The following is a 25,847-nucleotide window of genomic DNA, read 5'->3' on the forward strand; positions in this document are numbered from 1 at the left end:
TGCAATGAGAATCTTTTTTCAATACTTTGTTTCCATCTCTATCATGAGTAGTTAGAATAAAGCTGGTGAATTTGAAAAGAAAAGTGCATTTCTAAAGAACGGCACAGCTTCACCACCACATGCCCTCGCTCATATTTCCTCACTGTCGGGCAGAAACCTAGTATATCACATAATTTAATACTCTGTTGACAAAGTTTATATTGTTTAAACTTTATATAATATAAGTATATATACAAATACTACACCAAGGGCCAGATTTACTAACAGCTTGTGTCAGTGCAAACCCTCGCTGAGTTGCTGTTCAAACGTGCAGAAAATCCTCCTTTTCGAAATTTACGTTTAAACGGAAGTAAAGATAACAACCATGCATTAGGAAAATTAACAATTGCTTTATTTAGACTATAGTATATTTTGGCGGATTGTTTTTTACTTTCATTGTTTTTACTAGTTTGCCTGCCCATTTAGTCTTAATAATTAATGGAACCTAAACGAACTTGGCTTGCTGTTCTCGAAGGCAGCTCGAATCTTGGTCGGGCTCGAGACCCAATTCCAAGTAACAAGAGAAGAAAAATGCAGTGAAGGAGGACAGATGCCAGAAGAATTGCGGCTGGGCGCAGAGGCACGGAGACTCACGTTTACCATGATTAATGATGATTGACAAGTTTAGGTTCCTTGCAAACCTACGTTAAAAGTGTAGCCGTTAAAATATTATTAGCCTAATAGTTTATTTTGATCATGGTGCTACGATCGATGGATAATTCTGAAGTTGTTTTAAAGAAGAATAAAATAATTACTTTTCAGTCATTTGCGCTGTCACACATTTGAACGTCTCCGCATATGTACATCATTGCGACATACATTTGCAAATGATTCATAAAGTCATACCTCCGCAATTCTTTGATTGATTGTGTTTTAGAAGTACTGTATGCTCAAACTCTTATGACAGCAATGTGATCGCTGATGCGCTGGTAGAGAGAGAGAGAGAGAGGCGGAGAAAAAGAGAGAGAGCGCGGCTCTGTTCAAAAGTGGAAATGATTGATGTTATTTGAAGTCGGCTCTTACAGTACAAAATACCCGATTAAGCTATTACGTGGCTATTATACAAATTTTTTCGGGACGTTCTTGCGACCCGATGGCAACTTGTCCACGACCCAGTACTGGGTCGCGACCCGGTGGTTGGGGACCTCTGTATTACGGTATTCAAAATATCGGGACAACGACGCTTAACAGTTTAAGCTAATCCCTGTCCCCGAAACCACCCCAAAGACTATGAACTAATATGCGCTGCTCTTAGTACCTTGCATTGGTCATTATGGAAATCAGCTGTTGCGCCTGTGTTATTTAATTTGCGTTTTTATAGTAAATAACCCGCAGAAATAACCACCCCTATCTGCGCTTTTTTGGAATTGCGCTCCTTTGCTAATTTGCCCCGTTTAGTAAATCTGGCCCTAAGACTCTGTTCTCTGCTCTCGAATACGTAAAACATTTGCAAAAGACTGTTAAAAATTTTTGCAGGGCTACATTCACAATAGGGATGGGGTGAAGTTATGAGGTTTTATTGACAGTTTGACCATCCAATTACAAGGCTAGAAGTTACACGGTTTAGTCACAAGCTCTTTTTAATATTACTTTTAACTCTTTCCCCACCATTTACAAGTTAATTAAGAGAAAAAATTTGCATAAAAAACGTGTTCCTGATAAATTTTTCTATTAATCTGTAATACCGCGATTATCCACTAGACCCAATTTATGAAACAACTGAAGCCAAAACTTTATTTACAAATTTTAAACTCTGTGTATCTTTTGATAATCGTTCTGAATCTGATCTCTACCAAAATTCCTTCACAAAAATGCAATTATTTTAGCTTTTTGCTAAAAAGATTTCACCCATATTTAAGAGTTTATAAGTGGAGAAAAAAATATACAGTAGATAGAATGAAATGTTTTTTCCCCTTTTGTTTGTTTGAAAGCATAGGGTCTGTTCTTTCATTTGATATATTTGTATGTTTATATATTTATAAAAATAAAATTTTCCTGGAAGGCATTTTATGAAACTTTTGTGAAAATCACAAAAAAATGCTGGCAGGCAGCTTTTAAAAAAATGGCTGGTGGGGAATGAGTTAATATTTGCAAAACCAACAGACAGATTTGTTGAATGTCCAATAGTACTAATTTTTTTTACGTGATGAAAGCTACGAGGTTTCTCCCCGACAATGACAATTTCATCATCTTGCCTTGTGCCTCTCTGCTCCTCATTCTCCCCGCACATCATTTCTCTTATTCTCTCTATTCTGACCTGTACAACCTCATTTTTCCAGAAGACCTCATGAACACTTCCCTTGTGCTGCCCAGCAGCATGTCAACAGGTGAGAGAGAGAGAAACATGGAGAAGAAAAGAGTATTATCTCCATGCTTGTTATTATGTCTTTGATTTTTAAAGCATGTTTTGCAGTGCTTTATGATGTTCAAAATCCTGCCCTCAGATAAAATCTGTTTTGCGGTAAAGTGTGCGTGCATGTGTCCATTTTGAAGCCTGAAGAGAATTTATTTTGCTGTTGCATGGTTTGATTGTGTTATGTGACTGTAACAATCATCTATTGTTTTGAGTAATTGATTTCATAAACCCATTTCATAAAGCCTCAATTGTGAAATACAGGCTGGTCCTGTATGTCTTTAACTTCAGTTCCCCCAACTTTAGTATTTTGCCCACTCTCACAGCTCATTTACTCGCGTCAAAGCTTATTACAACCCCCAAAACAACAGCTGCCTCCTAAATTTACAGACATAAGCACTTATACTTGCACGCAGAGAGTGTGGATAAGTAACAGATCCCGTCAGAGCACAGAAAGTGTGTCAGACCATGAAAATATTAACACCCATCATATTTCATGGTAGAGGTGCCTTTGGTTTTACTCTGTAGGTCCAAAATTTATAAGCATACATTAGTGCATCTTTGTAATCACATAACTGTTGTTTCCAGTCATCACTCCAAGGGCGGGGCTACCTGTGGCCAAAGACGACAGCAGCAACACCGCCATCCTGATTGGTTGCCTGGTTGGAATTATTCTGCTTCTATTAGCTGTCATAGCTGTCATACTGTGGAGGCAATACTGGAAGAAGCTACTCGGAAAGGTAGGAAGAAGGGGACATTTTAATTGTAAAAAGTGTTAATTGGACAAAAACTGTACACGCCCCTACAAACAATATGAGTTATCAGTATTGTTGGGTCCATTTTTACAAAAGCGAATCTACAATTTTATGGAAGAAACTAGCAGATGTTCACATTGCTCCAATTTTAATTTCATAAGTGTTTCAAGTTAAGTCGATTCAGAAAATTGTTGCTACTGTAAACATATTATAAATGTTAGAAATGTATTGCTGAAACACGTTACAAAAACTGTGAACCATGAACTAGTATTGAATTGTGAAGTAAGACCGATGTCCTGCAGAGTTTAGCTTCAGCCTTAATCAAGCAGACCTGAATAAGCTAATCAAGGTCTAAAGAGTCAACTAAAAACTACAGGTAGGCAAGGTTTTATCAGGGTTGGAGCTAAAATCTGCAGGACATCGGCACCCCAGGACCCCTGCCATATACTATTAAAAATCACCCGTAGGTTGGTGAAAAGCTTTAGATAACCGAAACCGGCAAAGAGGCGGGACGTGGGTGGCCCTTAGGTGCCTGCTTGCTGAAACCACACCCACCTAGCTTGACGGTAGTGACAGCAGGCGGCAGTTCAACTGTCATGCAAGTGACCACACCCTTATTTACCCCCTCACAGTTGTCATGAAGGGCAAAATTAGCTATATAGACCAAAAACATTTTTTGTTTCAGGCTGTAAACATATGTTATGTTCATAGACTGTAAACAAAGATGGACGTAGTGTCCGTGACTTCACCCATAGGTTTCTGAAGACAATAGTGGTCGGTGCCTGCTGTGGCCATCTTGCCGTGCATCACCGCGCATCACTCGCAGATATCCGAAAATGGGTAAAGAGGCGTGACGTGGGTGAAGCTGAGGTGACTGGTTACTGAAACCACTCCTTCCTAGCTCGACTCTAGTGACAGCAGTGGCTGTTCAACCGGCACTCAAGTGGCCACGCCCTTAATTATGCAGAACTTTAAGGCTTAATATAATTTAAACAGATGAGTTACAAAAAAATTCACCCCCTCACAGTTGTCATGAATGGCAAAGTTGCTATATAGACCAAAAACAAGTTTTGTACCAGGGCGTAAACATATTATTTTCTACTCTAAAGTTGGGGTCTATGGGAATTGACTCACTTTTGGAGCCAGCCTCTAGTGGCCAGTCAATGAATTGCAGTTTAAATCACTTTCATCAAACGATTACGTGTCTGGTCGGAACTTTACTTCCAATTTCTGTTTGTTTAATGGTCTGACTAGTTGCTAAACTGAACTCTTGAACAAATACCTTATCGAAAATAACAAATGTTTTGGTTTCCTAGGTAATCTACGTGTTGTTTATTTTGCTTGTTGTATAAATAAACTACTTTAAAAGGACTCCGTTGTTATTTATTCTTAGCAGAGTTTATCGGAAGTTACGTGTTATTTTCACAAAAGCTGCTTGTTTATGTTGTTACTGCTGAAACCGTCTGTTGGCTTTATCAGAGAGATTGAAAGGTTGCCCCTCGGTTATGTTGGGCATATTAACATGGGGGGTCTATGGGTTTGACTCCCCTTTGTAGCCAGTCTCTAGCAGCCAGTGGATGAATGGCAGTTAAAGACACTTCCATGCTGGCTTGACAATAGAGAATGGAAGGTTGTCCCTTGAGTTAGACCATTAAACAGTTTTTCACCATTTCTGGCAGGGATTCGATGGCTCACTGGAGCCACCGGGCATGGCCCCGCCCCTAACAAATTAATAACTAGTGCATTAGCATCAGTGCATCAGTAACATCCATTTAGGTTTTAACTAGTGATGCAGCCGATTTTTTATGAATTTGAAACCATCGGCATATCGGCAATAGCACGAGAAAGGCCGATACCGATTGTTTATTAATTAACTGCATAAAGAAATCCATTTTATGTAAAAAATTAGTTAATGTTGTTTATAAAAGAAATGCTGAATAGCAAAAATCACCTTTAAAGTTTGTCATGTTGTCTTATTATATTTGTTTTAGCTTAATTTGTGCCTTTCTTATTATGTTGGTCAGTTGAATGTTAATTAGATCCAATCCATGTTCAGTAAAAATAATTTGATGCAGAAATAAACTAGCAAATAGACCAACTGTAGAATATTGTATACAAGTGTTTAATATCGGCATCGGTATTGGCCAGAAGTTGTCTGTTTAAATCGGTTTCGGCCCAAAAAATCCCATCGGTGCATCCCTAGATTTAACACTATCTGACAGTTTTTTCACAAGTGGGCATGGTTTCAGTGCCAACAGCGGACACACCTCCAGCGTTTGAGAGCAGAGAATTCTGCTTATTTTTAAAAATTGTGACGAACTCAGAACACATTTAATATTCCTTTACACAGACTTTGTTTTTTTTTTATTTGTATATTCAGGCACAGGGCAGTCTCTCCAGCGATGAGCTACGCGTTCACCTTTCAGTTCCGTCGGACAACGTGGTGATCAACAACACCAACACGCATACCTACTCCAGTCGCTACCAGCGCATACACACTTACCCTGATGACAGAGAGCGAGAGGGCGAATACCAGGAGCCCAGCACTGTACTGCGGTCCCGAGAGCAGTGTGACAGCACAGGTAACACATACATAGACACAAAGAGACTTTATACAGAAGTGCACCATAAAGAATAAACAGCACTGCCAAAACCACATCAGAAAAGGTACTTTAGTCAAATTCAATAACCGGAGACAAAGCCCCACTGTCCTATATGCTGGAAAGACAAGGTGATTAAAATAAAGGAGGGATTTTTTCCACAACATACACTCCATACTTCCTAACATATTCCTGGTTTAACTCATTGAATCTGCCATTACTGCCATCATGCCGAATCTGTATATTATTCTGAATCATTGTGTGTTTGTATTCATTAATCAACATGAAATAATATCTGAAAACAGAATGAAAATGATTAACAGCCTGCATCATTATTGATTTGATAACACTGCCTGTTGTGTCTGTGCATCTCATTTGTGACTGGTTTGCCCTGTCCACCCTTAACAGCCCTGTTGTTTGTGTTTTGCTGTGGTGTCGTCTCATGTTTGTGTTTGGTTTGTTCGTTCGTCTGTATTGTGCTGTGGTTTGGTTGTGGTTGTGGCATTTTCCTGTGTCGTTTTTGTCATGTGGTGACCCCTCACACTGTTGTGTTGTGTCGTTTTGTGGTATGTCTTGTGGTGTTGTACCATTTTGTGGACTTGTGGATTCCTAGCACTGCTGTTAAACAACCCAGCCTATCATCTTCTCCTGTCTGACCTGACACATGGTCCCAACAGGCTGACAAACTGCCACAGCCAGCAAGAAAAGCCCCAAAACCTGTCCCAGGGTAAGAGATAGGGGGTTTATATTACCCTAAAAGGGCTAAGGGTGGTGCTCTTCAAAGGGAGCCGTTAAAGTCACCAGAAGTCCTTAAGGTAACAGCTAGGGTTATACGATGGGCCCTAAATAGCAGAGAGGAATATACACGTATTCATTCAAATGATAAGGGATAGTTTTGTCAGGGTGTGGTGCTGTTCGAGCACATAGGGGAGTGGAGGGGTATGCTTTGTGGGACAGTTCACATAAAACTATATTTTATATTCAACATTTACTTACCATCATGTTGGTTCAGACTCAAAATGTATCATTTTGTGTTGCATGGAAAGTATTTATATTGAGGGTTAGTACAAAGTTTTTATCAACTAACAGTTTGTTTCTGTTTGTGCATGTTTGCAGTTCATAACCACTCATAAATTCGTAGGTTTCAGTTACATCTTCGCTCAGTTCACTTTTGACTTTCATGTTTTATCTCAGCCTGTGCTATTGATATGGTTGATAAAGGCCTGCCCATTCAGGAGGGCCCGCCTCCTTATCCTGGAGCCCCGCCCCCTTGTCTATCAGGGCTTCATTATGGAGAAGCCTCGGGGAGTGTTCCTCATTATGCCGAGGCTGACATCATCAGTCTACAAGGAGTTAGTGGGAACAACACATATGCAGTCCCAGCTCTCTCAGCCACACCCACTGACTGCCCGCCGTTACCTGAGCTAGCACGGGAACGACTTATATTCAAAGAAAAGTTGGGAGAGGGCCAGTTTGGCGAGGTACAGCTTGCGCTTATACGAACATTCTTCAAATACTAGGCGTCTTCTACCTTTATTAAATTCTTGCTGCCAAGCTGATAATATTGTCAAAAGTAAAGCTGTGCTCTCTTTATATCTGTGCTTATTATGTGCTGCCATTTAGGTTCACTTGTGTGAGATTGAAAACCCACAGGACCTTACAAATCTGGAGTTCCCATTTAATGTCAGGAAAGGTCGCCCTCTGCTGGTGGCTGTTAAGATTTTAAGGCCAGATGCATCTAAAAATGCCAGGTAACTTTAAGTAGTCACAGTGAAAATAAATGATGCTATATGAAATATTTGCATACATTGATACATTATTATCACAGTAAAATAATTCATTTTAATGTTTGGAGATCTAAATAACGGACCTAATTCTATTCTGTCATTTTTTTATGTTTCATTCTTATCATGCACTTACAGGAACGACTTTCTAAAAGAGGTGAAGATTTTATCTCGCCTGAAGGATCCAAATATCATCCGTCTGCTCGGTGTGTGCGTGAGCAGTGATCCACTCTGTATGGTCACGGAGTACATGGAGAGCGGAGACCTCAATCAGTACCTATCCCACAGAGCATTGCTGGACAAGACCGGACCCTTACATAACACGCCGACCATCAGGTACACAGTTTACACAAAACAGTTTAACAGTATAGCAAAAATATCAACGCATTTTAATGCTGAATATCCCTCTGTCTCAGCTACCCAGCTTTGATCTCCATGGCAAGTCAGATCGCATCCGGGATGAAGTTCCTGGCATCACTGAACTTCGTGCACCGGGACCTGGCCACACGAAACTGCTTGGTGGGCGGAGAGCGGGGCGAGGTGGAGGACGGAAACGGGGAGCGTCAAATAAAGATAGCAGACTTCGGCATGAGCCGGAACCTCTATGCTGGCGATTACTACAGGATACAGGGCAGAGCTGTGCTGCCGATTCGCTGGATGGCATGGGAGTGCATTCTTATGGTGAGCACACCACGTGATAAACATAATAAATATGATGATGTTGATTGAAGTTTATGATGTTGTTATGCTAGTACACTACATGACATTCATCTTTGTATGCGTTTGTGTAGGGGAAGTTCACTACAGCGAGTGACGTTTGGGCATTTGGCGTGACGCTATGGGAGATGCTAAGCGTGTGTCAGGAGCAGCCGTACAGTCACATGACCGATGAGCAGGTCATTGACAACGCCGGGGAGTTCTTCAGAGACCAGGGGAGACAGGTGTGTATGCTTCACACATCAACTCGCAGAAAACATACAGTATGCATAATCTCTCTCTCTCTGTTTTAGGTGTACCTGGCTCGCCCAGCCGTGTGCCCGCAAGGTTTATACGAGCTGATGCTTAGCTGCTGGAACAGAGACTGTAAACTACGCCCTTCTTTTGCGTACATTCACTCCTTTCTCACTGAAGACGCCATGAACATGGTTTAAAAAAAAGCGAGGGGGCGGAGACCGGACACAGGGGGTGGATGAAAGAATGTGTGTATGGACCACAGACTGGTGGTGTGTTTTTTACACAAACACATCTAAGCACTCTTATGTAAATTAGTTTATTTTATGTTCGTGGGTTGGGGCGAACAAAACCGCAGGTTCGGTGCCCATAAATGACCCGTTTTTCACCCCTTCATCCTTAGATTCTCAAATCTTAAGGCAACATTTTATCCCGTTTAAATGCTGTTCCCCCACTGTTACTTATTTCATTGTCATTCCACAGTATTTGGTTTCACAGAGCTTAGATTTCCCAGAATGCACAACAGTAATAGCCAGGTGACTCTTTTCTATTTAAGTATAAATAATTGAAAACTGTCTGGAAATGTTTCATTTGATTCCCGTAGTGAAGTTAAGGTCTGTTATGTTTTGAGAGGACTAGTTACAAGACTAAAGCCTGGTACACACCAAGCCGACTGTCAGCGTTCGGGCAGGTTTTCAGCATCTGAGTTAGTTTTCCAGATAAAGTAAGGCAACGTCATCTTCTTTTTGGCTGATTCACCATGCCGTAATTGGCGGTGGTTCGTCTGCGAGTCGAATCATTCTGATTGGCTGTTTGGCATAGCCAACAAGTGCACAAGAAGAAAAATGGAAGTGATGAAGTCAACACACAGAACATTTTTTTCATCTTTCATTCCTTTACATGCATATTTAAAAAGACGTGGCTTATAAGACATGACGGATATGTAGTGTACTTTCTTCATTCATTATTTGTCATGTGACATTTCTGCTGTAGTTTAAGGGGCCCATCCACATTTCGGGTCTAAAGCCGTGCGGAAAACGTGACCGTGGTGCTTTCCTCTTTTCCAACACGCTTTCCGATGCGGGATTCTATCAAGTTGAAGTATTTTTAACTGGCTGTGGCAACGATGTGCCTGGAAAAAGTCTACATTTAAAAAATTTTTTATTTGTGTCAATTATTTAATTTGTTAATTTTGTGTAGCGCAACTAAACCGGGTGGTGAGCTGTGGGTAATATCAGCCATTGTTGAATGTCCATGGATCTCTACACTTCGAATTTTTACCTAAAACAGTAGACCAACCCGGAACTTTATGGATACTCATTTTTAACATACTATTATTTGGGAAATACTAATTTTAATTTCAAATAATATTTAGGATGGATATTATGCAACTTGGGACACAGGGTAGCTTTTTCGGTTTCCGTTTTGGGTAATAAACACTAATTACTGCCACCTACTGGTACCGAAAAGTATCTCATCACACGCAAGCACAGAATGGATGTGATAGTTGGCCACAGTCTGTTTGGTGTGTCAGGGCAACTTTGGACCCACGACCCAGACGTAGCCAGCACGTGGGCAATGTGAGCCGACCTCAGAGTCTGCGCTGCTTTGTTGGTGTCAGTTTGGTGTGTCCTTACCCTAAGGGCGATAAATATTGAATTGATTTTGGGATAAAATGTTGCTCGGCATCTGAACCTTAAATTCTGATCCTCTAACCCAGCTAATTAAACTGTTTTTCATTCCCTGAACACTGAAACGATTTCTACAAATAATCCTAGTAACTGGTGGAGGGTTTTGTAGGTATAGGTGACAGGCAGCACAAAAGTAGCTCTAGAAACTGTTTTTCTATGGGCAAAATTTTCACATTTTGCATATACATGCTACAAAAGAGTAACAGAAATTGTGTGTTTTTCTTTTCTACTTGCATAGTGAATAATAGTAAATAACATTTACAATTTACTTGATGCCTCATCTAACAGTAAATTGAAATTCAGTCTAACTTTGCTACCATTGTGGTCATGTAGAGAATTTTAAGATGTATTAGCCAGTTTTTATGGCTTTTCTGTGGTGGAGGGTTATTTGCATACTGGAAAAAAAACAGAAATGCTCATTTATCATTCTACATTTACATAATGTGGGATGTTTTAAAATCAACAATATATTTGAACTATTCTAGGAATAAAATCCCTTACAAACATGCCCTAGCCACAAGCGACAAGCAATACAAGTTTACATTCAAATCTTGGCTGTTAACCCTACAACAATAGACCAGCAATTGAACATTTCTGTGATGTTGTGCTAGGTTGCTCCGTCTACTGTGAAATCTTCTGGTGGGCAAAACTGTAGATTTAAACATCATCAAATGTGGCTGTGTTGTGTACAGTGTGGAGAGTTACATTGCTTGTGGCTGAAAGCGTTTCATTAGGGCACAGTGTTACGGGGCATCATAACCATTCTGAGTAAATACAGAGAAACTGAAGCACAAAAAAAGGGAAACCTGTGTAATTCTGTCTGAAAATATGTCTGATATTTGAAACACATCTCAATACAAGCCTTGAAGATAGATATTTGTGGCTCCACCCCTGTCTGTCAGCACACATAATCTAGGTCAACTAACACTCCTCCATTGACTGTAAATGTGAGTTGTTGTGTAGTCACTTGATAGTACAAGAAATGACTTGAACTAAACTTTCTGTGTTGATTCTGAACTTGTGGGAACTAGTTCATCAGTTAATCTGGGTTCAACTAGACTTTTGCAGTTCGTGTGTGTCAATGCCAGATATAATAATGGATGCATTGTAATGTAGATCTAATGCACTTGCATTTTGAAGGGATTCGGTATGAGTCACGGCTTATAAGATATATGTATGTAGAGAGAGAGAGAGAGAGAGAGAGAGAGAGAGAGAGAGAGAGAGATTAATAAACATGGAAACCAACAGAATAGAAATGTATATGATACTGATAAGTGTTACCAATGTTATAACATTGACTTACTATGTAAATTCATTGGGCACATGCAGAGAGACTGGTGATGCTTGGGTGCACATCTTAAAGTATGTAATTTATGAAACTGGCTTATTGGTTTTGGCCAGCATAATGAGTTATTGAGGGTGTCGTGTGCCTGTGTAAATATTGTCCATGCACTTTTAAACCCAAAGTTTGTTTCTTTGACATAATGCAAAGAGCTCTTAAAGGGATAGTTCACCCATAAATGAAAAACGACCCTTGTGTCGTTCTTAACCTGTATGCGTTTCTTTGGTCTGCTGAACTCCAATGAAGATTTTGTTTTGGAGCACCATTGACTTCCATAGTTTTTTTTAAACCTATTATGGAAGGCAATGGTGCTTAAAATCATGTATACAGGTGTGAATACATGATGACAGAATTTTCATTTTTGTGTGAGCTATCCCTTTAAGACTCAGTGGTGCTGTACCTTTAATACAACTCATTACAGAGACTGGTGTGTGAACTGTCTTACATTTAAAAGTAAGGGGATGTGGGTAGGAGGGGTGGAGAGCTACAAAGCCACACAAGTTACCCCTATATATATATACTGTAATATACTCAAGAAAAATGTGATTCATAAATGGTTATGTTGCTATGCCGACTATGCTTATTGAATGACATTGAACCTTCTTTGGTACACTGAAGCCCTAAACTAAACTTTATATTTTTATAAACACAGTATTGGGCATGTTCTGTCCTCGGTTATGTCGCCTATTCATGTTTCATAAAAAATGTAAATAATTCATAGGACATAATTTTCTTTATTAATATTTGCTATCTGTTATTAATCGGGGTTTGTCTGTCTCTGTGTTAGACTTTCTGCTTGTGTTAGTCGATGCCTGTCTTGTCTATTTTTGTAGGTGTTTTAATAAATCTTTTCAAATAAAATCCAAACTATGGCGTGTTTTTATTTACAATCAAACACAGTTTACATACGGTATTGTCATCTATACACTGTAAAAAAATCTTTGCTGCCTTTTTAGGGTTTAAGTCATTTCAACTTACTACTCTTTATCTTGACAAGCAATGAGGAAGTTGACTTATTTCAACTATATTTTACAAGTTATAACTCATCTCTAGTTAAGATAAATAATAGTAAATTGAAATAACTTGTAAATCTGAGTTGATTTAACCAAAACATTTAGGCAGCAGAAAAATACAATTTACAAATTTTACAGTGTAGGTTTGTGCACACATACAAGACAAAAAAAGACTAGTTATAGATGACAACGCATACAGAATAGTTTATTATGTTTAATAAAACAAACATGAATCTCAGCCTGGCCATGGAGATTAGTCAGTTTTAACATCTACATTCATTGAATATAAAGGCAAAGATTTAGTGAAAAGATGTCATACGTTAAAACAAATGAACAAGCCCCAACACCTGAATAAAAACTTATTGCAAAACATTGACTGTATTGGACATGAGACATTAAAGTATCTGATAATGGGGTGGTTTCCCGGACAGGGTTTAGGTTAATCCAGGACTAGGCCTCATTTATATTAGAACATTTAAAAAGTGTGATTCATGTGTGATTCTTGAGACAAAACAATGTCACTGATATATGTTAAAATTAGTCAGAGCAAGTTGTTTTTAAATTAAAGCAGCTCAAACATGCATTTTAATCTTGGATTGGATAAGCCCAGTCTGAGAAACTGCCCCAAATAGCACTGAAACACAACTGTTGTGCCATGGCAGATTAGTCAGATAGTCCGATTCAGTGAGGCAGCTGATTTGAGGCACTTTGTGAGAAGATGCATAGGATTGCATCTTGTGTTATTATATACTTTACATTACATTACAGTACAGTCAAATATAAAGATTAACTGTCTTCTCCATGCACTGTATTACATGAGAAATGAAAGCGACATCAGTGTTCCCCTGAAGTTTCTGTGGCCATCAAGACCTGTTTGTGGTATGTACTGAAAACCTAACCAATTTCTCTTCTTCTTTTTCCTGTTTGTCCATCAACTTGCACCTCACCTTCTCATTTTTCAACTTGCTGTAAAAATCCCTTTATAAACCACAGAGCAGAACTGAGCGCACAGACGCTGAATAGTAAAACAAAACTATTATCTGCTCTATATACAGGTATGTCAATAACCTTTTGTTTCATAGTTTTAAGGAAAATATCTTTAGCCAATGACCTTCTAATGAGATATTTTTCACAGCATGTAACTTTAAAGCAGCTATAGTGAACAGTCACAGAGAGATTTAGTAAAAAGGCATAAATGTAGCATCACATTTCAGTGTTAAGTCTATGCTTTTGATAGATCAGTGGCCGGTTGCATAAACATAGCCACTTAGTTAAGACTGTGTCTTAAAGGAACAGTATGTAGGATTGTGGTCAAAACTGGTACTGCAATCACAAAACTTGTGGCTAAAACTGGTACTGCCATCACACAACTGGTGGCCAAAATACAACATGACAACATAAACATCAGTTGAGGGCTGCAACTCCACTTTTTAAATGACAATATCCTTGCTGGATCAATGTTGTCAGCGATATAAGTATTTGAGATGAAAATGATTTCTTAATGTCTAGTGACATATCAGGGCCCTTTTATGATTAATTGATATAAATTTCTTACATACTGGTCCTTTAATTTTCAGTTTCATGTAACTGAATGAAAAAGTTATGACCAACTTAAAGAAAAAAGGCAGTTTAAAGAGTTTAAACAGTTTATGCAACCAGCCACGTGTATATGTAAGGCAACATGCAATATGGCTTCAATAATGCACTTGAGGTAAATGTGTATGCATTAATCTTAAATGCACTTTGGTTCTGAAAGAAACCTAGCAGAATCAAGAGGCACAAGGACAGAATCTATTCACAGATGAAAAACTGAGATTGTACTGCCTTAAACTATTACAAATCAGAGAGGCTCTTAAGTCAACTAACCTACAAAATGATTATATAATGTTATAAAAGCATATAATTCACAAAGCCTGGTGTAAAAATATCAAAGGTTACAATATGGTGGATAACAAAAAACAACTACAATAACATTGAGGTTCCAGGTTCAGTATAAACACAGGCATGCATTCAAGCATACATAGACCGAAAGAGTTAAAATCCAACATCACAGCGGATTAAAGTCGATTCTGTCTTAGTGAACTCCATTAACCCATGCGGGTTGAGGGAACCTGGGAAAAAAGACAGCAGCATTTAATGTTTGTAGAGAAGAAAACAGGTGTGAATAAGATTTTACTCTTTCCCCGCCATTGATGAGTTATATCGTCAATTAAGAGAAACATGTTCCTGATTAGTTTTTATGTTAATCTGTAATACAGTGATTATCGACACGATGGCGCACTTACCCAATAAAAAAACTAAAGCAAAAAAATATTTACTAATTTTAAACTCATTTAAAATTTTATAATCATTCTGAATCTGATCTCTAACAAAATTTCTTCACAAAAAGTGCAATTATTTCAGCTTTTTGCTAAAAAAAGTTTCTTTATTAAGAAAAATACCCATATTTAAAAGTTTATAAGCGGAGGAAAAATATAGAGGGTCTGATTTTTTTAATTTGATATATTTGTATGTTTATATATTTTTTAAAGAAAATTTTCCTGGAAGGCATTTTGTGAAACTTTTGTGACAAATCACAAAAAATGCTGGCGGGCAACTTTCAAAAAAAAAAAAAATTAATAATAAAGGCCACCGGGGAATGAGTCAAGTATGTATGACAAAAGCATGCATTGTGATTTTACGTTTACGCATTTGGCAGATGCTTTAACGTTAAGCGAGTTGTTTTCAAGTTATACCTTTTTTAGCAGTATATGTGATCTTGGGATTGAACGCTTCAGCTTTGTGTTGCTAAACCAATTAAGCTAGAGGAACCCATCTTATAGGCTTAGCTAAAGCCAGGACTACACCTTAGTTAAATGTTTAAAGGGACACTCCAATTTTTTTGAAAACAGTTTTCAGCTCCCCTAGAGTTTAACATTTGATTTTTACCATTTTGGAATCTATTCAGCTGACTTTTGGCATAGTTTAGCATAATCTATTGAATCTGATTAGACCATTAGCATCACCATCAAAGATAACCAAAGAGTTCCGAGATTTTTCCTTTTTTACAATTTTTCCTACTTGGTAACTTTTAATGGCACGGGACTATTTTCGGGCATTGTGTAATATCATTGCGCCTGCTGCAGCCATGTTACGGCAGCAAGTCCTAGATTATTACGCCAGAATAAGAGTATAGTTCCTAGCCATATCTGCCAAGAAAATCACAACTTTTAAATTTCCATCAGTCTTAGTACACAATGTAACTACAAAAGAGTCAAGTTTTAAAAAGGAAAAATATCGAAGCTCTTTGGTTATTTCTGAGCGCGATGCTAATGGTCTAATCAGATTCAATGAATTATGCTAAGCTATGCTAAAAGTGGTAACGCCAGACCCGGAGATCAGCTAAATGGATTTCAAAACGGTAAAAATTAAATGTTTAATAGGGGAGCTGAAAAATTAGCCTATTTTCAAAAAAAGTGGAGTGTCCCTTTAAGCATCTTTTATAAATACGCCAAATCAATGGCACTGGCATATTTTAAGATCCTTCAGTAAAAGTTATTTTCAGTTGAGACTGCTCAAACATGTGTTTTAGTCTAGGACTAGCCTTAAGCCTTGTCTGTGAAACACTGTGACTAGATTTTTCAACTACACTTTACTGTATTTTAAGTTTGGTTGAACTGAAGATAACTTCAGTTCAATCAAGGTATCTTATGTCGAAAGAAGAATATTTATTACATTTAAGCCCATCTTTTTTCAATGCTTGCACTTTTAATCTTTGTACAGCACTTCGTGAATGTGTTAGCATTTAGCCTAGCCGCATTCATTCCTATGGCTTCAAACAAAAGTTTTATTTTGTTCCACCATACTTACTGGTGTAACTACTCATGTAACAGTCTTTAAATGGGGAAAACATGGAAGTGTTTGGTGGCTTCTAAATTCATCCCGTTTGGAGCCATAGGAATGAATGGGGCTAGCCTAAATGCTAACACATTCACAACACGCTGAACAAAGATTAAAAGTGAACGCATTGAAAAAAGACAGGGATGTATTCATTCATCTAAGTTGAGGTAAAAACATAGTAAAATATTGAAAAACGGTGGTGTTTTCCTTTAAGATTTATATATTTATAAAAATATGTTTATGTAGACCACTAAACATTCTATCAACAGTACAATTAAGTCGAGTATTTTAATGGTTTTCTTTGTTACTGTGTGACTTAAGTAGAAATTATGTTCACCTGTGAAATTTTTACTCCAGTCAGTTTTTCCACCGTCATCGGCAGGCGACTCATAATATCCAGAACCTCTCCAGCCAGTTTAGCCGCACCCACTTCTGACCCTCCACTGGACACCATGGTGACCTTCTGGACTGAAGCGAGTGGCTTGCTGATCTCCTCTGCCATCTAAAGGTGTGGAGGACAATATTAAACATACATCCTCTTTTCACTGTTCCTATTTATATTTTATCAGTACGGAGGTCCCCTTAAAATCCTTTGGCCAGCTAATGAAATGCTCTGTTAGGAATTGAGAAACTGATAAGACTAACCAGTGGGAGTGTCTCAAGCAGCATGTCCACCATGGCTCCCTCTTTGTACTCTTTAAAAGCTTCTGCCTTTTTGGCCATCTGCTCTGCTTCAGCGCGACCCTTCGCCTCCAACGCGAAGGCCTCGGCCTCTCCCCTCATCTGAGAGATAAGAAATAAGAGATAGATGGAGAATGTGAGAGGAAGATATGTGTCACACAGCAAGAGCACGGTAAAAGACAACAGGGTGTGGAGATGTTGTGTGGTTTACACCCAATGTCACCAGCATGGAGGGATTCATGAACTCACTCTGATGGATTCGGCCTCAGCTTCTGCCTCCATGATCAACTGTAGTCTGTTAGATGAGAAAAAAAAATACGATTTAATGTGGTTTCATACTTGGACACCACTGGATTTCTGTTATACATCAAACGTGATGTTTTCACCTCATTGCCTCAGCGAGCTTCTCGACACGATATCTCTCAGCATCAGCTGGCTTTCTGACCTTAGCTTCCAGTTCTTTCTCCCTACGGGTGATCTCCTGCTCCTGCAGGGTGATCTGCTGTGTGCGCTCCACAACCTGAACCTGCATCTTTTCCTCCTCGATGCGCTGCTTTGTCTTAGCCACCTATTGCAGGTAACAAAGGATAAAGTTTAACACTTGAGGTGACCAAGCAACATATCACATACGTGACCATGGACCACAAAACCAGTCGTAAGATCTTTTTAAATTGAGATTTATACAAACCACTGATGTATGGTTTGTTATGATAGGACAATATTTGGCTGAGATGCAAAAATGTGAAATCTGGAATCTGAGGGTGAAAAAAAATTGCATTTAAAGTTCAAAGTCCACATGAAGTCCTTCAACAACACATTACTAATGACAAGATTGCTTTTAGCACTCTCTACTGGCTTACTGCTGTAATGACCTTGTGGAGTGAATGGGGATACATCAAAATAATTAAATGAAAAGTCAATAATTTTGACCCATGCAATATATTTTTGGCTTTTCTACAAATATACCCATGCGACTTACAACTGGTTTTGTGGTCCAGGGTCACATATGCTGTTAAAGTTTCATAGTTGTAGATATTTTTCCTAAAATTCCTGAAATTTTTAACTTAAGAGATGATTTACATAAAATTAATAAGTTATAATGACGTTCGAAACAGAGCCGATCAGAGCAAATGTTAAATGGAGCCGAGTTTTGGACTTAAACGTGTGATGTTCCAAGACATATGGAAACGAAGCGAATGATACAATTTCCTCTCGCAGATGGACATCAAATATTGCACATCTATTTAGGATGTTAGTAATACCTGAAGCTGATAGGCCATTTCAGACTCCGCCTTCTTGGTATTGACCTCAACGTCATAGGCGGCCTTCTTGAGCTCAAAGTCTCTCTGGGCTTTGGCCATCTCAATCTCATTCTTATACTGAGCAGAGACCTTCTCCTGCATTGCATGAGCCTCCTACACACAAACACACACATGTACACATTTAGTTTTGTTCAAAACCATTCAACACTTACAAGAAAAGTAAAAAAGTATCTGACCCTCATAACAGCATCTCTCTTAAACTGAGCCTCTCCGATACGAGCGTCTTTTTGCACCTGAGCGGTACGAGCTTTACCCAGAGAGACGAGATAACCCTGTGTGAGAGAGTACAGGTGAGTTTAATACTGAAGTATACATACACTCACTTATTTTTATTAATAATTGTATGTAGAGCTCAGAAAAGGTCACCTGATCATCATGAACATCTTTGAGTGTGTAGCTGACAACACCGATCCCCATATTGACCAGGTCAGAGGAGGCGACCTTAAATACCTGCTCTGAAAACTTTTTACGGTCCTGGTAAATCTCCTGCAGAAAGAAAGATAAAGATGATAAATGTCACTTTTATATAATTAAGCATTAAATAATGATCTTGTCTCTAGTGTCTCTGGGTTGATCGAGTATATAGGTCAGGGATTTGGGCCTCTGGTTTTAAAAACAGACTTTTTGTTCTCTGTACCTCCACAGTCAGATGAGCGATAATGGCTCTCTGATGTCCCTCAAGAGTCTCCAAAGCAATCTGAGAGATCTCAGTCTCGGACTTCCCCATGAACATCTGGCAAGCTGCGGCCAGCATTTCTTTATTTTGCCCCTGGATCTTCACCTGCAGAGAAAGGGTGACAGGTTTCATAGACTGTACACTTGAGTTTGGAGCTTTTGCATTGTTTGTGTGTATCACTAACCTGGGCAATGCCTGTCACTGAGATAGGTACTCCATGTCTGGTGTAGACCTTATCACTCTTCACATTAAGAGTGAGAGTATTAAGAGATATCCTGGAAGAAAGAAAACTAAAGCATAAACAAATGGTATAAAAGAATAAGGCAGATACAGCAGTTACTGATTTATTTTAAATCTGTGCAGAGATCTAATCTATATCCTAACATGTTTTCAGCACAAATAATCACTTTATCGTCCATAAAAGCAGAATACTGTATGAAGCAAAACAATCAGAACATGTGTGATACTTAAAGGTGCTGTGTCATCCTGCTCTTAAAGGGATAGTTCACTTTAAAATGAAAATTCTGTCATCATTTACTCATTATCATGTTGTTCTAAACCTGTATGAATTTATTTTTTTCTGATGAACACAAAATAAGATATTTTGAGAAATGATGGTAAACAAACAGCAGATAGTGACCATTAATATAAAGGAATAAAAAATATGATGGAATGTAATGGGTACCATCAAATGTGTGCTCACCATAATTTATCAAAATATTTTCTTTATCATTTATCACAATACTTCCAAAAATAAATTAATTTTTTCCTACTATGGAAGTCAATGGTCACCTGTGTGTTTACCATAATTTCTCAAAATATCTTCTTTTGTGTTCATCAGAAAAAAAGAAATTCATACAGGTTTAGAACAACATGAGGATGAGTAAATGATGACAGAATTTTCATTTTAAAGTGAACTATCCCTTTAACTAAACATCTGAATGGATACTTAAAGTTCTCTTTGTACATAATGCTAGAATCATTACAGGTATTGTAATAAATGTATAAACGGTCAGTTCCAGTCTTTGATTTTGATCGGTCAATAACTGTTTTATTTTTTGATAAAACACAGCTATGACCACAGCACCCAATGGGATAATGATAAAACAAGCTCCTTAAAACCAGGGGCGTCAGTTTGTGTTGAAAAGTGGTGGGGACAAAAGATCAGATGAAAAAACATTACAGCAGGACGGGAAAAATATTGAATAACGGCGCATCAAAAATGTGTGGTCCACAACACAAAAATACTCAGCATAAAACCCTTAACAATGTTGACTGCACATGTAACAGTAGCTGGCTCCGCCCTCCTACGTGCTTCCGCTTAATTTTCATTTCGCTTCAGCAGTACGTCTGGGACTGCTCTATAGAGTTTTGTTTTCTCCTGCAAAAATCTGCAGGACCAATCAACGAACAGATGGGGGTGGCTAAGAACGATGACGTTGAGGTCGTGCGTCAGTTTGAGTTCTAGTTCAGTAATGGCAGCGGAGAAAGACGTGAGAAAAGCTATTCGGTCTGTTGTTGCAAAACTGCCGAATATACAGAAGTTAAAGTTTGTCTGATTATTCTGACTTGTTGTTTCCGGACGGTTTCACGTTAGCGATTGGCTTTGGCAGATCCTGAGTGACTCTGGGCAGATCCAATAGTTTTAAACTTCAACAATGGACCCTCCTTAATGGAAGTAACGCTTTGCAATGGAGCGTGGCCAGACTCTTTGTACAAATGAAATGAATGTACGAGAGTCTGGTTGGACCAGGCTAATGTAATAGTCCCTGCAACACCAGCTCAACCGAACAGTGCAAAAACACCATACTGTAAAAATCATAATTTCAACATGTGACCATGGACCACAAAACCAGTCGTACACTGCAAAAAATGATTTTCAAGAAGAAATGTTCTTTGTATGTTTGTCTTGTTTTCAGTAAAATATCTAAAAATTCTTAAATTAAGATCAAAAATATCAAATGTAAGTGATTCTGTGAATAAAACAAGCAAAAAAATCTGCCAATTGGGTAAGCAAAAAATATTGAAAAATTAAATTCAAGAAAAATTCAGATTTTTTGCTTATTGATATTTTTGGTCTAAAAACTAGATTTTTGTTTATCAAGAAAAAGCATCTTAATTTAAGAATTTTTAGATATTTTTACTGAAAACAAAAAAAATACTAAGATTTTTTTTTCTTGAAAATCTGACTTTCTTACCTAGTATTTTTGTCTTGTTTTCAGTAGAAAGTAAAAAATTTTAAATCAAGATGTATTTTCTTGATGAGCAAAATAAGTCTAATCTAATAAGAAAATAAGTCTAGTTTTTAGACAAAAAATATACAATTTAAGTGAGTTTGTGCTTAAAACAGGCAAAAATATCTGCCAATGGTGTGAGAAGATTTTGCTTAAATTAAGTGTTTTTTTCTTTCTAAAAATCTTATTTTTAGATTTTTTTTCTCAACCCATTGGCAGATATTTTTGCTTGTTTTAATCACAAATTCACGTAAAGTTTATATTTTTTGTCTAAAAACTAGACTTATTTTCTTAGGTCATTTTGCTCATCAAGAAAATCATCTTTATTTAAGAATTTTAGATATTTCTACTGAAAACAAGACAAAAATACTAAGTAAGAAAGACATTTTTGCAGTGTAAGTCGCAAAGGTTTTGTTTGATTTTTCAGAACATTTTAACCAAATGCTTCCAAAAAGTGGTGGGGACAAAATCAGCCATTTCAAAAAGTGGTGGGGACATGTCCCCAGCGTCCCCAGTGTAAATGACACCTATGCTTAAAACATATTTAAAATATATATATTTAAAAAAAGGATTTAATGCATATTGTTATGTATAAAGCAATGTGTTTAAAAGTTTTGTTTATTGAACATCATTTCAGTATATTTTAATATTTTTCCCACTATATTTCCATAAAAAATGTCAGGTGGTACAACCAGCCTATTTGCCAGATAAGTTTTAATGCGCTCCCTGTGTCATGCTGATTGTATGTTTATTTGATAGTGCCATTTAAAATTATAATCCTGAAAATAGTTTGATAGTGTAAAACAATTTTACCATAAAATTAATATTTGAGAACTATACATTTTTAAAACAATAATTTAAAAAAGTAATCATAGACAACCTTAACTTCCATCTATTGAAACTAAAATTATTAACTAAATTATTTAGCTTAATGTTTTTTATTTCTCAGGGGCATTCACAGCAGTAGCACCCTTTGACTTTCTGGTTGCACCACCTGACCTCTGCAATGACTTTTCTACTTGGATGCTGGTATAAGATTTTGCGTGTGATATCAACTTCATGAATAGTTTTTTAAAAATACAACAATTATAGGTATTTATACATATACATATAGGTATATAATCATGTTTATGCTGTTTATGCTTTTTAACTTCTTAGTCCCATGATTGTACTACCTTGAAGTTTGAGAACATCCACATTTTTGGAAAAAAGTTTTTAAATTGTTCTAATATCCCAACAACTACTAATATTTGAGAAATTTGTTTATAGGAAAGGTTTCGAACATCAAATAAAAATAATTTTATTTTTAAAAATTTAAAAAGTCTTCACTGCTAATTTGCACAGACAGTTGCCCATCTACCATTTCACACCCTTCAGATACCAAACCAAAAATTAGTATTTATCATTTAAATAAATCATCTAAATGTATTCAAAGTTCGAACCAAATATTTATAGAATAAAGTGACATGTTATAAACACGTTACATGTTATTTTTATAGCACATAATGCCCCCGGACACCAGAATATGCATCTCATGTCATTGACCCATATGTGAAACATTTTGTTGCTGTTAATAGCTGGTCAGGGACTACTTTATCCAGTGGAAGGAAGGCTTTTGTGATTTTATTTCATAAAAGTTGCACTGATAAATTATTTATTTTTTTGCAGTCATATTTGTATTGTTTTATATAAAAGCAAAAAGGTACGAGAGGCTGTGCTGTATTGTGATTAAGTCAATGTGAATTGGAGTGCTTGCAAACCCTTACCCATGATACAGCACAAGCCTTGAGTAACTTTTTGCCTTTATAAAACACATCACTTACACATAATCTTTTGGACCAGTGATAATTCACTGTGGGCGTGAATATTACACTACATAATATAACTTCATCCACAAGCAATAACATGTTTTAAAGCCCCGGATCAGACATGCACACAGCATTGACCTCACATATGTGATTGTTGACATACGAGACTGTTGGTGTGGTGGAGAGAGAATGAGGTGGACATCTGAACACAGCTGTTGGCCATTACAGACACATTTGTTGGATCATTAGCAAATTCATCTTTAGATATCTACAAAATGGGATGGAGGTTTTACTACAAGGACAGAAAGATTCATCAATCTTAGAGTGGAATGTAAACACCAGACTCTACTGCCAAAATCATCTGCATTGGTCCGAATTCCTATAAATTAGGTGGCTTGTAACTTCCAGTCAATTTTGGAATTACACAAAATTCACCCTACGGCACCTGGTGAAAGAAGACGTTTTCCGTGCACCAACACATGCTCAAGCGCGTACATGTTTTAAAAGTCCACCTTCTATTGAAATTCAATACATACCGCTGGATTTTCTGAATGCAGGGTAAAACAAACACTCTTCCTCCAGCAATCAGCAAAGGAGGGGAGCGGCCGCAGCCTGAAATACACAAAGAGGGACAGGTTTTTTGCATGCTGGTATTAGATGACTATACTTACTTTATAAAAAAATACATAGTAGCAGTGTCCTTTAGTTTAAAATGTCTAAAATCCTTCAATGTAATGACGGATAAAGCACAGCAATGCCACACCATTGGATTTTCGATAGAAAAGCCACATAACCACATTTCCTGTGACTGCATGTCGACATCACCGGCAGTCATGTGTTTACAAAGCACAACCCATTCCAGAGATTGAGTGTGAGCGAGACACAATAGACCTGATGATTTAATTTTTGCCTCCAAGTTGGCATAATATGATTCAACAACTATGTTAATCATGTAACAAATGTGAGCCTGTTGTGGTCCTCAAAAGCAATCTTAATGTGTAACCACTGAACAAAATATCACAGCTATTACAGTGAACTTTGTGTCTGTTTTGACCTACTGTATGAATGAAAGTCAATTCAATACAACCGGTTCTGCAATATTGCTGCACACATAAAAGCAGCTATTTAAACATGCAAGGGTATTGCTTAAGACAAAAAATGGGGTTTGCACAACACCATTGATCCCTTTTATCATTACAGATTACTTCTCTGAAGGATATCAAGCCAATCAATGTTGTCCAATCAAACAGCTTATTAACTGCATAACATATAGTGAAAATATAGTAAAGTAGTATTAAAATTATCTGTATTGGTGCAATTTTTGCTCACTTTTACAGTCTCATTTGATTGCAATCATTGTGTATAATAAGTAAATGTAAACATCTTTGACTTGCAGCTTCACATGAGTAATAATACAGTAAAACATGCGTGTAGTAATGCAGAACAGCTGCTGCATACCTGAGACCACCATCGCCTCATTGGGACCACAAGTGTAAAACATCTTAAATTAGCTCTGTGGAAAGAAAGCAGCACTATTTAAAAACCTTCAATCTGTAGATCAACACATGCTGAGCATATTTAGGACATGGTAAGCAGTAACGTTACTAGACAATCTCTGTGGTTCAGTGTGTAGTGTTGGTTACTCCAGTAGTTTTATGTAATGGTAAACCTCTGTTAATCTAATTTGGGTTAGTCTAGTCATGTTCATCTCTTTCTGTCCCTTAATGAAATATGTAGGTTTTAATTTAGACTGTAAATCACAAACAGAGTTCCATTTTTGTTACTGTTAAAAGAGATCTGCATAGCACGGTATTACCGTGTTAGAAATCAAATTGCGCCTCAAATTTTGTTTATTAAAATTTACAGTCGAAACCCTAAAGCTAAACAGAACCATTCAACCACTGAAAATAAACTCGACAGTTCATGTACAATTGATGCACTTCTGCATTTGAATATTAATGAAATATGAGACATACGCCACTATACGCCACTATACTCATCGATAGTTAACTTACTCTTCATTTAAGTTTCCTAAAACAAATCTTGATCTGGACGTAAAATTATTAAAAAACACAAGATGTGCTGTGCGAGTTGTATATTATTGCTTATAAGTTACCTGTTTAGAAAAACAAACTTGTGCTACTTATTTTGCAACATAACAGGAAATGCTCGGCTATCCCCTAGCAACAGCTAAGGGATTTCACACGATTAAAGTTTACTTTGGTGTTGAGAATAACCCGTCTCGACACTCCGTAATATCTGCAATAAGTTTATAAGTTCTTACCGATTGCTGAAATTTTGTTCAAATGAAGTAAGTGCGTAAAAGAATGATCACACTCTTGTCGGTAGTAAGAAAGGCTCGTCTATCGTAATCACGCAGTGTTAGCCACGCCTATTCAAAACAGCAAGGTCGTGGCCGTTTCTCAATCAGAAGGCTCAGCTGCAGCCTCTGGGGGTCGCATTTCCAGGCCCCATACGTCATCAAGTCTGTCTTATTTCAAAATATTAACAATTATAAGTAGACTTTTATTCTTAGTTAATCGTAAATTGTTGTAATATGCTTATGACTTGCGAAAATAATGCTCAGTTAATTTAAATAAACCAGGCTTAATGACGTATGCAGCCCGCATATTCGACCTCCGCAGGCTTCAGCCGTGTCTCAAAATAGTTGCTCTAATGACTGGTGGTGTTCAAAATGCTGTTGAGGATTAATGTAGGC

The 25,847-nt window shown here is 37.5% G+C and overlaps 2 protein-coding genes across 5 annotated transcripts in view; one reads left to right on the plus strand and one right to left on the minus strand.

Annotated features, from left to right (window-relative positions):
- ddr1 (discoidin domain receptor tyrosine kinase 1) overlaps positions 1-12,376 on the plus strand; it is a 42,949-nt gene extending 30,573 nt beyond the window's left edge. For 2 of the 4 annotated variants that reach the window (XM_065261088.2, XM_065261087.2), the window contains exons 10-19: positions 2,319-2,366; positions 2,981-3,132; positions 5,528-5,729; positions 6,361-6,474; positions 6,942-7,228; positions 7,371-7,498; positions 7,670-7,867; positions 7,948-8,212; positions 8,323-8,472; positions 8,542-12,376. In XM_065261088.2, coding sequence (XP_065117160.1) covers positions 2,319-2,366; positions 2,981-3,132; positions 5,528-5,729; positions 6,361-6,474; positions 6,942-7,228; positions 7,371-7,498; positions 7,670-7,867; positions 7,948-8,212; positions 8,323-8,472; positions 8,542-8,682 — 1,685 coding nt within the window. In that variant the 3' untranslated portion in view covers positions 8,683-12,376. The remainder of the gene's footprint in view (positions 1-2,318; positions 2,367-2,980; positions 3,133-5,527; positions 5,730-6,360; positions 6,475-6,941; positions 7,229-7,370; positions 7,499-7,669; positions 7,868-7,947; positions 8,213-8,322; positions 8,473-8,541) is intronic. The other 2 variants (XM_073811624.1, XM_073811623.1) reach the window with 2 other exon arrangements.
- Positions 12,377-12,712: 336 nt separating this feature from the next.
- Positions 12,713-25,544, minus strand: flot1b (flotillin 1b). Its single transcript, XM_065261092.1, has 13 exons — positions 25,413-25,544; positions 24,587-24,641; positions 23,665-23,740; positions 19,271-19,361; positions 19,048-19,191; positions 18,777-18,896; positions 18,587-18,682; positions 18,351-18,503; positions 17,475-17,656; positions 17,338-17,383; positions 17,053-17,190; positions 16,745-16,909; positions 12,713-14,639 (listed from the first exon to the last, which is right to left on the minus strand). Exons 2-13 carry the CDS (start codon positions 24,627-24,629, stop codon positions 14,616-14,618), a joined length of 1,278 nt encoding a protein of 425 aa, XP_065117164.1. The 5' UTR covers positions 24,630-24,641; positions 25,413-25,544; the 3' UTR covers positions 12,713-14,615.
- Between the last annotated feature and the right edge of the window lie 303 nt (positions 25,545-25,847).

Source organism: Paramisgurnus dabryanus, chromosome 13, assembly GCF_030506205.2.
Source record: "Paramisgurnus dabryanus chromosome 13, PD_genome_1.1, whole genome shotgun sequence".
Lineage (NCBI taxonomy): Eukaryota > Metazoa > Chordata > Actinopteri > Cypriniformes > Cobitidae > Paramisgurnus > Paramisgurnus dabryanus.